Genomic DNA, 13,208 nt, shown 5'->3' with positions numbered 1-13,208 from the left:
TTCTCCTTTCTAATGCGTATAAACCCGTAAATAATCCGTATATATTTAAAAACATAAATCCGCCTGAGCCCTACAGAATTTACGGAAAAGAAAATTGTTTCCTGTTCTCCCACCATTACTCGAAAGCATTTGTTGTGCCGAGCCCTTCGGGCACTGACAGAAAACAGCAAAGTATAATTCGCAACAAACTATCAAACTTTCTGAGTTCAAACTGAACTGGATAATTTCAGAGGTCCTGTTCTGGAACAGCTCAGTGACCAGGTGCGGAACTGGTTTCACGAGTTTAAAGCCCAAACTGGCACAATTCCTGAATATACCGGCTCTGAGCGCAGTGCTTCCAGACAAATGCCTAGCAGACAAGGTGAAAGTGACACCACAAACGCCCAATTGCATGTTTAAATGGCAACAGCCCAATCTACTCTATTTAGGAACAGACAGTGAAACCAGTAAATCGACTCCTGGCTCTTCAAAAGAGTCCAAAATGACGAAAACGAGAGCCTCAAAAAGTGGCAAAGAACCAAAGGCTGCTGAGGATGTGGAGGACGAGGAAGACTGGCGGTGTAAGGCAATCGTTTCTACTTTTGCGCCGGAGTTAAATGTGCGGTAAATGCCTGAAAAAGTTTTGTTATTCCTGCAGTTTGATTGATCCCGATAGGAAAGAAGAGTACGAAGAATGGTGGAGGAACAAGGACGAGTCCTCGAATCCAAGGCAGCATCATTACAAGCACATCATCGAGCATGAGCAAATGACCGAAATGGAGAATGAGCTAAGGAAAGTTGTTGATGAAATGATGAAGGCAGAGCTGATGCTGCTCCAGGTAACTTCAGGACTTTTTGCTGCCTTGTCTTGCCCCGACAGTCCGATGTTCAATTTTCACTAACGCAATGCTTTTAGGACGCTTTCGACAAAGATCGGGGCCATAAAAGTAAGAAAAAGTCGAGTAAAAAATCGCGAAAAGCCATGAAAAAGGGCAAGAAGAAGAAGGAGAAAGATTTGACGCCAGACCGAACGACGCAGTCTTTGTTTGAGGAGTTGGTGGCTAACGGCATTATTAAACGGTTGGTAAATCCAGCACTTTAAGCTTCAACTAATTGCGGATTGTTGAGCGCAGATACCCCGAAGTGTGGATGCAAGACTTCAGAGGAGAACGATCGTTCCATCCGCCAGCAGCTCACAATAGAGGCAAAGAGCCGCCTTTCGATCTCGGAGATATTCGTCAAGTAAGGGCTTTAAGCGCAGTTTTCAATAAAAAAAATGAATGTTTCGGCCATATTTCATCCATCATCAGGGCGTGGAAGACCCTGATGATCAGGTTGATACAATTTTGTTGATGTTAACGGTCTTTGGATTTATAGGTTTTAACCGAGTACTGTGTAGTCCCACTGCTGTCTGCGCGACTGCACCGCAATACGCCCCATATAAAGTCGGTTTTATTGGCTGGACCGAAAGGCTCCGGCAAAGACATGCTGCTTCACGCAATTTGCAACGAAATTGGTAAAACTAAAGCAGTTAAAAACCTGCAGTTGCGTTTTAAAACGCCACTTTTCTTTTAGGAGCGGTTTTATTTGATCTCACTCCGGCCAACATTGTTGGGAAATATCCAGGAAAATCCGGCCTAATCATGCTAATCCATCTGGTGGTCAAAGTGTCGCGGTTGCTGCAGCCTTCGGTTATTTACATGGATAATGCCGAGCGGCCTTTTGTGAAAAAGGTCCCGAAAACTGATCGCACCGACCCAAAGCGACTGAAGAAAGATTTGCCCAAAATGGTGAAAAGTGTGTTTCCATATCGGATTTTTTTCAGTTGGCTGATGGTGAGTTTTCAGATTTTGGGACCGAAGATCGTGTTATTTTAATAGGGGCAACCAATTGCCCGTGGGAAAGTGACCAGAAGCTGTTGCAGCAGGTTTACCAAAAGTTCCTGATCATTCCCCGGCCCAAATACAGTTCAAGGTATGCTAGCAGTAGAATTTTGGAAGCGTTTGGCCGCGATACACCCAACGATAGAATAAAGTAAGTTTAATAATTACAAATATGACAGGTTGAGCGTAAACTTACTTTGCTCTATCGTTGAGCCACCCTGCACAGTCATCCTTTCAGTGCAATTTGATAACATTTAGAAATTTATAAATTTAATTAATCAAAGCCTCCAATTGTAGATACGCAATTTGGACTCACCTCCTGAACCGGCATATGCCAGTGAGTTGGAAGTTCGATACCAGTGTAGTCAGCAAGATTTCCGACGGATACACTGTTGGTAGGTCTCAAGTCCCCCAAGCCTTTCAGTCTGTTGTTAATGCGATTTTGCATTGTAGGCTCCATAGTGAGTACAGTGAAGGAAGTGATCACCGTAAAAAGAATGTTGCAGCTGAGGATTCACCCTCTCAGTCCCCTAGAACTGGTCAATGCCCTTTGCAAAAGAACTCCGGTTTATAAAGAGGCAAGTAAACCGTGCCTCATTCTGTTCGATCTAATGAGGATGAATTGTGTAGGAGGATGAAGCTTTGGAGTTGTGGTGGAGCAAAGTTCCGATGGTGCGAAGAAGACTGAGAGCCGTCGAAATGCTGATCGAAGAGGAGGAGGAAATGATGGCTAAGCAAGCGAACGCAAAAAAGAAATAGCTTGAGTCGGTGAGTAGGAATGTTATTTATTTTGAAACAGTTCTGAACTCATCGCGATATTTTCAGGTATACTGACTCCTCGCAGCGCTCGCCATCACAACATGATAAATATAAATGCATAATCATTGATCATATTAATAAAAATATACAAAAAAACAATCGATATGATAAAATAAGCTTATATATAATAAACGTTCATATCCAGAGACAGTTTACTTTCTTTGAATCTGTAAACTAACAAGAAGTTGATTCAAGAAATGCCCTTCAACAAGATGAAACCTAGAGCTGAGAAGAAGAAGCATATACAAACCGTATGAGAAAAATAATGGATGAGGAATCTGAGCCAGTGGTGGTGGAAAGTGAGTTTCTAAGCAACATTTTAACGTGATAAATAAGTTATGTGGCTTTAAATTTTTTGTAGATTCAAGCGATATGAGCTACATGTCAGAATGCCTTGTGAAAGGGTAGAAGAATTCCAGCTTTCAGAACATGTTAAAAATTTAACCGCGTTACTGTTATCTGTTTTGGCAACGTGCATTTTTCAAGTCTAACTAAAACATTAATCAACCGCACAGGCAGTTGTTGCACAAAGATTGCAGATATCTTAAAGAGGACCGGGAATCCTGATAGCATTTACGATAAATCCACTTGCTTTGTGACTATCCAAGAAAAACCGTGAATGTTGCGAGCCAGTAATTTATAAACCACTTTAGAATAAAAAGTGAATTTAATATACGTAAGTCTTTTTCAGAATGACGCTGAAAATCGGACGAATACCCAAAGTTTGAACATCAGTAACACCAGTCAACCGAAAATTAAAAAATCTGCAAAAAAGACGCACCATCTATACCCTACCAGGCAGAAGAAATAAGGCTTCTGGTCGTAAAGCCAGTAAATTGAATGATTCAAAGTCACCACTAGCTAATACATTCGAACTAGAAGACGAGATAATGGTAAATAAAACAGCACCAAAATCGAAGAAACGCAAGATCAACTGATAAAAGTGAGATTTTGGAGGCAGGGTCCAACCAACCTGAAACGTCATCGAAAACTGCCACAGTTATCGGAAAGAAACTGATATTTCCGAGCGAGTAATTTACCAAATACTACAGGATAAAACCGCATTTAATATACCAAAATCTTTTTTAGGATGACATTGAAAATCAATACTACGTACTTTATGCAAAGAGCGGCGCTTTTTACCCTTTCTCGCTTTCGGTTGCTTCCTGTTATTGACGTCCAAACTTTCTGTATTTGTCTGATTTTCTTCTGTGGCCCCTTTTGCGGCTTTTGCTGTGGCTTTTTTACCGTTACCAACGGTTAGCGATTTTACTGATTGTTTCTTTACCGAATCCCCTTTCTTCGTTCGTGATTTGGACCGGTTGGAGTCTTTAACTTCAAGGCCTGGTAATGATGAGTTTTCTTGAACTGCTGAATTCTGCTTTTCTTTAGCTGCTCATTTATTTCCCGTGGGTTTCGACTTTGCTTGATTTTCCGTTGTCTCGCTGTCTGAATTCAGTGCACTAACTTGCGGTGACTTTGGATCAGATAAACTCATCATTACCAGACCTTGAAGTTAAAGACTACAACCGGTCCACATCACGAACGAAGAAAGGGGATTCGGTAAAGAAGCAATCAGTAAAATCGCTAACCGCTGGGAACGGTAAAAAAGCCACAGGAAAAGCCGGAAAAGAGGCTACAGAAGAAAATCAGACAAATACACAAAGTTTGGACGTCAGTAACAGGAAGCAACCGAAAGGGTAAAAAGCGCCGCTCTTTGTATAAAGTACCAGTCCCACAAAAAAGGCTGCGAATGCAAAAGATAGAAAATCTGATCCAAATTCACAAGTTAGTGCACTGAATTTAGAAAGCGAGACAACGGAAAATCAAGCAAAGTTGAAACCCACGGGAAATAAATTAGCAGCAGAGGAAAAACAGAATTCAGCAGTTCAAGAAAACTCATCATTGCCAGACCTTGAAGTTAAAGACTCCAACCGGTGCAAATCACGAACGAAGAAACACAAAACACGAAGTTTGGAGGTCAGTAACAATCGATATGATAAAATAAGCTTCTACCTAGCCAGCCCTGTTTCCTAGTTTCTTCAACACCTTCAAGCCCTGCTCTTCGTATTCCTTGCGCGATAACCAGAACTCATCGCGGTCTTTCATCACTTCGGCCAGAACGGCGCCCCCAATAAACACCATGTCTTTTCGTCGCGGCGGGTCTTCGATTCGGATCTTGAACTTGTTCAATTTATCGGTGTCGTTTTTCAACACTCTTTCCAAATAGAGTTGCTTGATTTCGCGCTCAAGCCGCGAAGGCAGCCCTGGATACATTGTCGATCCGCCCGAGAGAACTATGTGCTTGTACAGCTCGGGACGCATATCAATATCGGCAGCCTATAATGAAACAGACTGGATTTAAAAAAACGTCGGCAAAAATACGCGAAATTTACCTGAATGGTGTTGAAGATCAACTCGGCAATGCCCTGCCCTTCCACGTTGATCAAGTGGGGCTGAAATAGGGCTTCGGGGGCCTCGAATCGCTCCCCGCCCACTTTAATCACGCGGCCGTCCGGAAGCGTGTAGGGCTCCACCAGCACCGTCGTTTCCAGCGCCAGCCTTTGCTCGGTCTCGATATCATATCCAATGTAGCACAGCTTCTCTTTCATCATTCGAACCTGAAGTGTACGGGCAAATTAACAGTGAAATCGGTGTCCAGGACAGTGAAGTCGTACAGTTTCAAAGTCCGCTGAATGATTAAACGCGTAGCCCCTGAGCAAGAGCAGTTTGATGAGGTAACGCGTTATGTCCCGGCCAGCAATGTCCAAGCGTCTGGTCAAATGGGGCAGTGCGTACTGTTCATATACCGGGCAAATGTGAGTGACGCCATCCCCTGAGTCTACAACCACTCCCGATAGGAGCCCCTAGGGAAATGACGGAGGTGAACTTTTCGGGTTTGCTTGCGCCCCATTTACTCTAGAGGAGCCTACCTGCGCGTAGAGAGTTAACACGGCTTGAATGGCAACGTAAGCGCCGGCAAAGCCATATTTTTCAAACATCACCTCAATCATTTTCTCCCGGTTTTTCGTGGGGTTCATTGGCGGCTCAGTTAGTAGAATCTGAAACAGCACAGAGCTAGCAAGTGAACGGCAAGGTAAGTATTGTCTTATAAATTGTACCTTGGTGTTTTTCGGGTCCAGATTCATCTTCCTGGGTCCGAAAGTGTAGTCCCAAACGTGGCACATATCCTCCCAATTGCGCACCACCCCATTCTCCATTGGGTAGTTTACTTCCAGCAAGGATCTCAGCGCTGACGCCTCATCGCCTACCATGAGATCCTGCAAAAATCGGAGATAAGCTGCAGTTGGAGGTTTTTTTTTGAGGCAGTTCACTTCACTAGTGGTGCTTACTTACAGGCAGGGTACTTGCGAGTTCCTGCTTGCGTGTAAAACAATGCATTGCGTTGTTAGCAGCATCGAAACGGTTTGTTAGGGAACAAACAGTTAATAAACGCACGACAGGGTAGTAGTAAAACTTTTCAGAGATTAATTTGTTAAGTGGTTTACATAAATTCTTTGCCGCGATGGAAAACACTTAAGAGCGCAAACACGGGAAAGACAACAGCAAACAATGAACTTACGTCTACATGTAAACCCTAGAAAAGACGAAACTGTTACAGATAAACTGGACTGGTTGGTTGCAACGGAGATTTAATAAGTAGAACTTACAACCTAAAGTACATTACCTTGACTTCGATGTCCCCGATTTTATTCACCGCCCTGATGATCGGTCTTCCCACCATGGAGGGGAATATGTGAGCAGGAAAATTGGAGCCTGCATAGCCGCACTTGACAAACTGGAATAAAATAGTTATCGCACTGTTTTCTTGTTGTTAAAACAACCCTAAGCCTCCTTTGGGGGCGTTCCAGATGTACTTACGCCGGTGCCATTATCGCAAACGACCACTTTCCTTCCTTCGTTGTCCATTCTATTTTAACCGATCCACATTGATTGCAAACAAGTGAAGATTCTCCAGTTTTCACTCACTTTAACACACGATTTTGGATTTTTACCACACCTAAACATTTGTCATAAGCTGACGAGCTGTCCGTAGATAAAGACTGATATCAATTGTCATTTTATTATTTACTTTGAAGTTTGAGTGTCAGATTTTTGACTTATGGGTTGTGTTGCAGTGACACCACCCAATCACCACAAAATATCCCCCAGGGGGTATGTTCTGTGCCAATCACTGATGGTCGCTTTGAGTTGCAAAGTGAAGGGTGTGGAAAGAAACAGAGTTGTGACAGGCGTGTCTGTCCTTCTCTAGTGCTGCTTTAGAAGTAAACTTTTTATCATTAATTCCAAATCAAAATTAATTCCTGGGTTTCAGTCATTTATTGCCTTTATTTATCAATTAAAATACGTTTCGGTGTATTTTTCCACCATCATCAGTTTTTATGTGTAGCGTTGTTGACGCTTTAAGCCTTGGCATACATTTGGAGTATTAATTTTGTCTATTTTGGACACAAAGCGAATAAAATACTGTTTATATTCTACGATTAATTATTAATTACCATTAATGTTACTAAAACCTAAGGTTCCTAGAGTATTCTTTAGGAACCTTGACCAAAACCATGAATCTGTTGGACCAGCCAAATATAATAAATAATTTTCTTCAAATTTGGTTTTTATTAGTAGTTAATCCTCGCTTTTCATACAAAGGCAATATATGGCAACGCCGATTTCGGTAAAACATATTCAAAAATCTATTTTACTGTTTTTTAAAAAGGAATTACTTACTTTCTGTTCCAATTTCCAACATTGACTTTAAAAATCCTTAAAAAAAAATAATAAAATAACTTCTTACCCGTTTCTGACATCTATTTAGGAGTTAATGTACAGAAAACAATTTTAGAATCCGCAATATCAGAAGTGCAACTGACATTTTTTAAGTTAAGGTGTTGTTTTGAAGGCGATATTTGAGGAGATATTTTTATTTAAAAGAAAGAAAGGTGTTTAGTTCGTGAAATTAGTATTAATAATATTATTCGCAATATGTATCATGAAGATGTTATTGATTTTTTGTGTGTATTATTTTATTTTTGTTAACAATGTGTTGTAATGTTCAAAGAAATATTATAAATATACCTATTGACTCTTATGTTTATTTTAGTATTGCTGTAAGTTCATAAAAATTCAAGTTCTGAACAATGCGCGATTTTATGAAGCCCTTATAATAATGAAAGAAAAATGAGTCTACCGATTTTTTACCATATCTACTGAAAAATGTCGAGCTTATCTACCGAAATTCGATTTTCGGACCTGGCAACGTTGTTCCACAGACTACTCACCATAACAGATTACAGAGTAACCTCTGTTGTTGTGATCTGTGCTCACCATTTATAAATTTGTTTGCGGTGAAGCGGTGCAGTGCTGGCCGATCATCTTCAGTATTTTGAGTGAAAACAGGAGTTAAATCGAGGGACTGTGTGAAAATGTTGGTGTTATTTGAAACAGCGGCGGGCTACGCTATTTTTAAGGTATTTTGTTTTGTAAATTTCTTAAAAAGTGCCACCAAACATTTAACCTCAAAACCGTAAAACACGTGCTGATTCTGATTTCTTTTAGCTTCTAGAGGAGCAAAAGCTGGAAGAAGTGGACAGTTTATACTCGGCATTTAAATCAGTGGAATCCGCCAATCAAATGTAAGTCCTGTTAATTTCGGCAAGGCCGCGCTTTCATGTTGGGGGGCCCCTCTTTTCCTTCATTTTCACGCTGTTTATGTTCGTTCTAGAGTGAAATTGAAGCATTTCGAAAAGTTCGCAGACATCACCGAAGCCCTATCAGCTACAACTGCTTCCATTGAAGGAAAAATCTCCAAGAGTCTGAAAAAGCTGATCAAAAAACATGTGGTAGATGAACACGAGAAACTGTTGGTCGCTGATTCTAAGCTGGGTATGGTGCTTTTTGAGGCAACATGTAACGTGGGTGTTTATTTCCCGATGATTTGCAGGAGTGGCCATTAGGGAGAAGTTCGAACTGCAATGCCTGGCAAACACGTCTGTGCAGCATCTAATGCGCTGCATTCGGTCCCAACTGGATAACTTGATATCCGGTATTTCCCGCAAGGAAATGTCTGCCATGGCTTTGGGTTTAGCCCACTCTTTGTCCAGGTATAAGTTGAAGTTCTCCCCTGATAAAGTGGATACCATGATCGTTCAAGCGGTGTCGCTGCTGGATGATTTGGACAAGGAGCTGAATAACTACACAATGAGGTGAGGCTACAGAACTGCAGTTGGATGGAGTTGGTATTCTAATTTGCTTGTAATTTAGGTGTCGCGAATGGTATGGCTGGCATTTTCCCGAATTGAGCAAAATCATTACCGACAATATCGCCTTTGTTAAGACTGTGAAATTGATCGGAACTAGGGAGCACGCAGTCGACACGGATCTATCCGACATATTGGCTGAAGAAGTCGAAGAGAAGGTAAGCATCCGGTAACACGTAGCTGATGAGGGATTCAGCAACATTTGTCTTGTACAGGTTAAAGAGGCCGCCGAGATTTCGATGGGCACAGAAATAGCTGACGACGACATTATGAACATTCTATGTCTTTGCGATCAAATCATTGACATGACCAATTACAGGCAACAGTTGTACGACTATTTGAAGAATCGTATGATGGCTTTAGCGCCCAACTTGACCATATTGGTGGGCGATTTGGTTGGTGCCCGACTAGTTGCACATGCGGGTAAGATTCAAATTTATTTTACTGTCCCCTCCAAAGGGAACGAAGCCCGAAAAACTCGTTTCTGACCACGGACAGGAAATATTTCTAACAAATTCGATTGACCAATTGTTATTTGAAAGGTTCCTTGATAAACCTGGCCAAGCAACCGGCGTCCACCGTGCAGATCCTCGGAGCGGAAAAGGCCCTCTTCAGGGCGCTGAAGACGCGCAAAGACACCCCCAAATACGGTCTTATTTATCATTCCCAATTGATTGGCCAGTGCAGTACCAAGAACAAGGGGAAAATGTCCAGGTAAGTCGCTAATCTTTTGCTGACTAGTCGCAATTGCTAACGCTTGGTGACCTTTAGAATGTTGGCTGCCAAGGCGGCTTTAGCTACCAGAGTGGACGCTTTGGGCGAAGACGTTGACATCAACATGGGCGTTGAGCACAAAGCAAAACTGGAAGCCCGTTTGAAGCTGCTGGAGCAGGGCAATATTCGAAGGATTAGTGGCACTGGTAAGGTTTTTTTTAAATTTTTTTATCTGTCCATCATGCATTACCATCGTTTCTTAGGTAAAGCCAAGGCCAAGTTTGAGAAATACCAAGGAATCAGCGAAGTGAAACACTATCCAGATGCTGCCGACAGCACGTTGCCATCCAGTAGTGAGCAGCGCAAACGAAAGTGGAAATCTGATGGGGAGATTAAAGAGGAGACGGTTTCTGTGAAAGAGGAAATCGAAGAAGAACCAGCAAATGGTAAGATTTTAACACATACAGATTCACTTTATTTCAGTCCGACAAAATTTTAACAGAATCCGTTTAATTGACCAGTTGTTCAACACGAGTTTGGCGAGTAGCGTGCAAATTGTCGACTTTTTTTTTAAGAAAAAGGTTAACGACTCCTTTTTCCATTATGAAAATTCTGTTTGAAATGCCTTCAAATAACTCACCACGTATATCTAGGTCTGTTTCTCCATAAACTTTCCCAATCTTTCCTTTGCCAGTTGCATTGGACTTCTGAACAATTCCTTCTTTCTCAACCTCTGGTAGGATCTTGATCATTTCAATGCCAACCTCATGTTTGTTGTCTGCAAATTTATTTAAAAGAAAACTGGTTAAAACACGTTCGCTATCGTTCTTGTTTCAGGCGCGGACGAACCTAAGCCGAAGAAGAAAAAGAAGAACAAGAAGGAGCCCAAGGAGGAGTCAGTAGAAGTGAAGGAAGAACCTGTGGAAATCAAGCAGGAAGAAGGTATGTTTGATTTATATCTAGGTTTTTTTTTGATTCGACGTTAGTCACCTAGTTTTCCGCACCCTGTACGGTTAGTACTGTTCCTGTTTTATACGGGGTGTCTCTTAAGTAATGGTAAAAAGTTGAACGGCGGATTTACGGGGGCAATTATGATAATTTTTAAATATCTCACGACCAATAACACCCGAAAAGATATACTTAGTTGGTATTTTATGGTGGGTCCAGACTTAACAAGACGCGGCAAAATTCATTTGATTATTCTTCAAAGCACCTCAGTCAATAACTTCAATACATTTTCACATGTTTATTGCGAAAGCTTCCACAACGTTTTGAATTTTTTAATTAACAATTCCTCTCGAGTAGCTATTTCTATGGTTTTTTCATACACGAACGTCTCCAGGTATCCCCATATAGAAAAATCTAGTGAAGTAAAACCTGAATTTTCTCTGGTGTTTGACTTGTCAGATCAATCCAACATTTTTTGCAACAGCGTCTTTTTTCGTTTCAGAGCAACCAGAAAAGAAAAAAAAGAAGAAAAAGAAGCACGCCAGCAGTTCTTAGGAATATGTACATTTTACGTGTATCGAGTATTTAGGGATTTATTTATAAGTTTTATTTTGTGAAATCAATATACATATAAAACTATAAATATGCGATGGCTTTATATTTGGTTGAGCAACTCTTGATGAACATTCAACGTACCTCGTTGAATACGCATTGAATAGGAATTCTGAATAATTTTCATTTGTATGAATCAGTATCTCAGACAGAACGTATGTATCTAGTGGGTCAGAACAGAAAATGTGTATATATTTTAAAGTATGTAAGGAGGAAAAGGATGCAAAACGACAACAAAAAACGCAGACTGTATAATTTGAAAAGTAAAAAAGTACATACAAAATAAATAAGTCCCAAAAACAAACACACTTAAAGCTAGTGGTAAATTACGCCCTACTGCTGTCCTCTGGTTTTTCCTTTTCAATACCCTTCAGTTCCAACTGGATTTCTTCCAGCGTTTTCCCGCGGGTCTCGGGCACCAACAGCACGATAAAAACTAAACCAATGGCACAACAGGCCGCGAAAGCGAAAAACGGGACGGAAATGCCAAAGTCATCTTGCATAATCTGGAAGAATTTGGCCACCATTGTGACGATCACTCCAAACCAGATGTCCGCCACGCATAAAGCGAACGCTTTCACGCTGGTTGGGAACATTTCCCCTAAAAAGAGCACTGGAATCACTCCCATGCCCAAATTGAAGATGACCACATAGCCCAGAAGAGCTACTAGGGGAACTACACGTAGACTGGAGACATCCAGATCGGTGTTGGCGCTGAGATAAAAATAGGTGCCTTCCAGAGATAGAGCTACTCCAGATCCGATGATGGAGACGATCAATAGAGGCTTCCGCCCGACTTTGTCCACTAAAAAGCTGGATACCAGGGCGCAGAGCAGCTGCAGGCTGAAGTAGATCATGGTGGCTGTGGTGGGCGACATGTCCCCACTTGCTTCATGGAAGATGCTCTGCGCGTAGAAGGTGATCACAGTGGTTCCGCTGAACTGCTGAATCGCCCTCAATCCGAACACAATGATCGCCGCCCGTCTATTGCTGGCCACCGTGAACAGCTCATAGAATCTACCCGCTTGCTCCTTTTCTACTCTAACCGATTCTATCACTCGGTTCAGCTCATTGGAGACATCCTTAGTCTGTCTCAATAGCTGCAGGTTTCTAGAGGCCTCCTCAATGTTGCCCTTCATCACCAAGTAGTAGGGACTGTCGGGCATCAGCCAGAAGAGCGCAAAAAACACTGGAGGCAAAACCGCGCACACTAACGCCGTATTGGTGATGCTCAAATACGAGCCAATGATGTTGATCAGCAACATGCCGAATATCATGGAGAGTTGCAAGCTGGAGCCCAACAGCCCTCGGATATCATAGGAGGCGATTTCTCCCAGATACATGGGAAAGGCGGTGAAAACCAGGCCGTCAGCCCATCCGCAGATGAATCGCGCCGCATACAGCTCCCAGATGGTGGAGGCAAATGCGACCATCAGCCACGCCAAAAGGTATCCGGGGGCGGTCATTAGCATGCAGTTTTTCCGGCCTATGCGGTCCACCAGGTAGGCGGTCATTATGGATCCGGAGGCGGCCCCAATACACGGCATGGAAGCCAGCCAGGAACCGTCCTGGCTGGACACGCTGATGTGCGAGGACGCGCTCAACAAGTAAGGCAGGGAGGGCGACGGCCAACCAAAGTGCATGGCACTGGACAGTACCCCCAGACATCCTGCAATAGGAAGACATTTTTCAATTGATACTCATAATTGCCATTTTTTGCTCAAAATGTCAGGATTTGGGATCTTTGGAACGCCCGATTTGCACTTTTCTTCAAAGGGCATTTTTCGATTCTTAGGACTCATTACAAATTCCTAACCTCTAAAGATGTAGAAGCACAAATAAGGTAAACACGTTTTTCAACAGCTAATATCCAAGAGGGGGATGGTTCTTGAGAAACCTCGAAAAAAGCAGCGTCATGTTCAAGTGGATTTTGCAACTAAAAAAAAAACCACGCAAATCTAAAACTTCTTGAATTCAA

The 13,208-nt window shown here is 42.1% G+C and overlaps 4 protein-coding genes across 10 annotated transcripts in view; 2 read left to right on the top strand and 2 right to left on the bottom strand.

Moving 5' to 3' along the window:
• Positions 1 to 3,610, top strand: part of LOC109543290 (IQ and AAA domain-containing protein 1-like) — a 5,755-nt gene extending 2,145 nt beyond the window's left edge. For 2 of the 5 annotated variants that reach the window (XM_019912916.2, XM_019912914.2), the window contains exons 6-16: positions 231 to 361; positions 429 to 603; positions 656 to 818; positions 896 to 1,059; positions 1,113 to 1,221; positions 1,357 to 1,495; positions 1,555 to 1,776; positions 1,827 to 2,013; positions 2,160 to 2,257; positions 2,316 to 2,440; positions 2,493 to 3,610. In XM_019912916.2, coding sequence (XP_019768475.2) covers positions 231 to 361; positions 429 to 603; positions 656 to 818; positions 896 to 1,059; positions 1,113 to 1,221; positions 1,357 to 1,495; positions 1,555 to 1,776; positions 1,827 to 2,013; positions 2,160 to 2,257; positions 2,316 to 2,440; positions 2,493 to 2,621 — 1,642 coding nt within the window. In that variant the 3' untranslated portion in view covers positions 2,622 to 3,610. The remainder of the gene's footprint in view (positions 1 to 230; positions 362 to 428; positions 604 to 655; positions 819 to 895; positions 1,060 to 1,112; positions 1,222 to 1,356; positions 1,496 to 1,554; positions 1,777 to 1,826; positions 2,014 to 2,159; positions 2,258 to 2,315; positions 2,441 to 2,492) is intronic. The other 3 variants (XM_019912918.2, XM_019912915.2, XM_019912917.2) reach the window with 3 other exon arrangements.
• On the bottom strand, positions 2,628 to 6,810 carry LOC109543293 (actin-related protein 2). 2 transcript variants are annotated; one of them, XM_019912923.2, is made up of 8 exons: positions 6,564 to 6,810; positions 6,370 to 6,480; positions 6,265 to 6,279; positions 5,804 to 5,962; positions 5,615 to 5,743; positions 5,360 to 5,548; positions 5,078 to 5,302; positions 2,628 to 5,021 (listed from the first exon to the last, which is right to left on the bottom strand). In XM_019912923.2, the coding sequence occupies exons 1-8, from the start codon at positions 6,609 to 6,611 to the stop codon at positions 4,698 to 4,700; spliced, it is 1,200 nt and encodes a 399-aa protein (XP_019768482.1). In that variant the 5' UTR covers positions 6,612 to 6,810; the 3' UTR covers positions 2,628 to 4,697. The 2 variants fall into 2 exon arrangements, with proteins under 2 accessions (XP_019768482.1, XP_048525909.1); XM_048669952.1 differs by lacking the exon at positions 6,265 to 6,279 and having other exon boundaries at positions 6,564 to 6,804.
• A 1,181-nt stretch (positions 6,811 to 7,991) lies between these two features.
• On the top strand, positions 7,992 to 11,261 carry LOC109543291 (nucleolar protein 58). The gene is made up of 11 exons (XM_019912920.2): positions 7,992 to 8,167; positions 8,256 to 8,332; positions 8,422 to 8,582; positions 8,641 to 8,902; positions 8,961 to 9,114; positions 9,172 to 9,379; positions 9,499 to 9,670; positions 9,728 to 9,876; positions 9,934 to 10,116; positions 10,508 to 10,612; positions 11,121 to 11,261. The coding sequence occupies exons 1-11, from the start codon at positions 8,123 to 8,125 to the stop codon at positions 11,171 to 11,173; spliced, it is 1,569 nt and encodes a 522-aa protein (XP_019768479.1). The 5' UTR covers positions 7,992 to 8,122; the 3' UTR covers positions 11,174 to 11,261.
• A 205-nt stretch (positions 11,262 to 11,466) lies between these two features.
• LOC109543292 (facilitated trehalose transporter Tret1) overlaps positions 11,467 to 13,208 on the bottom strand; it is a 13,154-nt gene continuing 11,412 nt past the window's right edge. For both annotated transcript variants that reach the window (XM_019912922.2, XM_019912921.2), the window contains exon 2: positions 11,467 to 12,899. In XM_019912922.2, coding sequence (XP_019768481.1) covers positions 11,557 to 12,873 — 1,317 coding nt within the window. In that variant the 5' untranslated portion in view covers positions 12,874 to 12,899 and the 3' untranslated portion in view covers positions 11,467 to 11,556. The remainder of the gene's footprint in view (positions 12,900 to 13,208) is intronic.

The sequence above is a fragment of the Dendroctonus ponderosae genome, unplaced genomic scaffold (genome assembly GCF_020466585.1).
Source record: "Dendroctonus ponderosae isolate FM_Combo_2020 unplaced genomic scaffold, Dpon_F_20191213v2 Dpon_F_20191213_9, whole genome shotgun sequence".
NCBI lineage: Eukaryota > Metazoa > Arthropoda > Insecta > Coleoptera > Curculionidae > Dendroctonus > Dendroctonus ponderosae.
This window is presented reverse-complemented; position numbering and strand designations above follow the sequence as displayed.

Excerpts from the sequence above, each read along its gene's own strand:
- LOC109543293 (XM_019912923.2), bottom strand. The coding sequence starts at position 6,611 with ATGGACAACGAAGGAAGGAAAGTGGTCGTTTGCGATAATGGCACCGGC. Across the intron at positions 5,744-5,803 it reads TGGACCCGAAAAACACCAAG|ATTCTACTAACTGAGCCGCC; the intron begins GTACAATTTATA and ends GTGCTGTTTCAG. Across the intron at positions 5,303-5,359 it reads ATTCAGCGGACTTTGAAACT|GTTCGAATGATGAAAGAGAA; the intron begins GTACGACTTCAC and ends CGTACACTTCAG.
- LOC109543291 (XM_019912920.2), top strand. The coding sequence starts at position 8,123 with ATGTTGGTGTTATTTGAAACAGCGGCGGGCTACGCTATTTTTAAG. Across the intron at positions 8,903-8,960 it reads CTGAATAACTACACAATGAG|GTGTCGCGAATGGTATGGCT; the intron begins GTGAGGCTACAG and ends CTTGTAATTTAG. Across the intron at positions 10,613-11,120 it reads GGAAATCAAGCAGGAAGAAG|AGCAACCAGAAAAGAAAAAA; the intron begins GTATGTTTGATT and ends TTTTCGTTTCAG.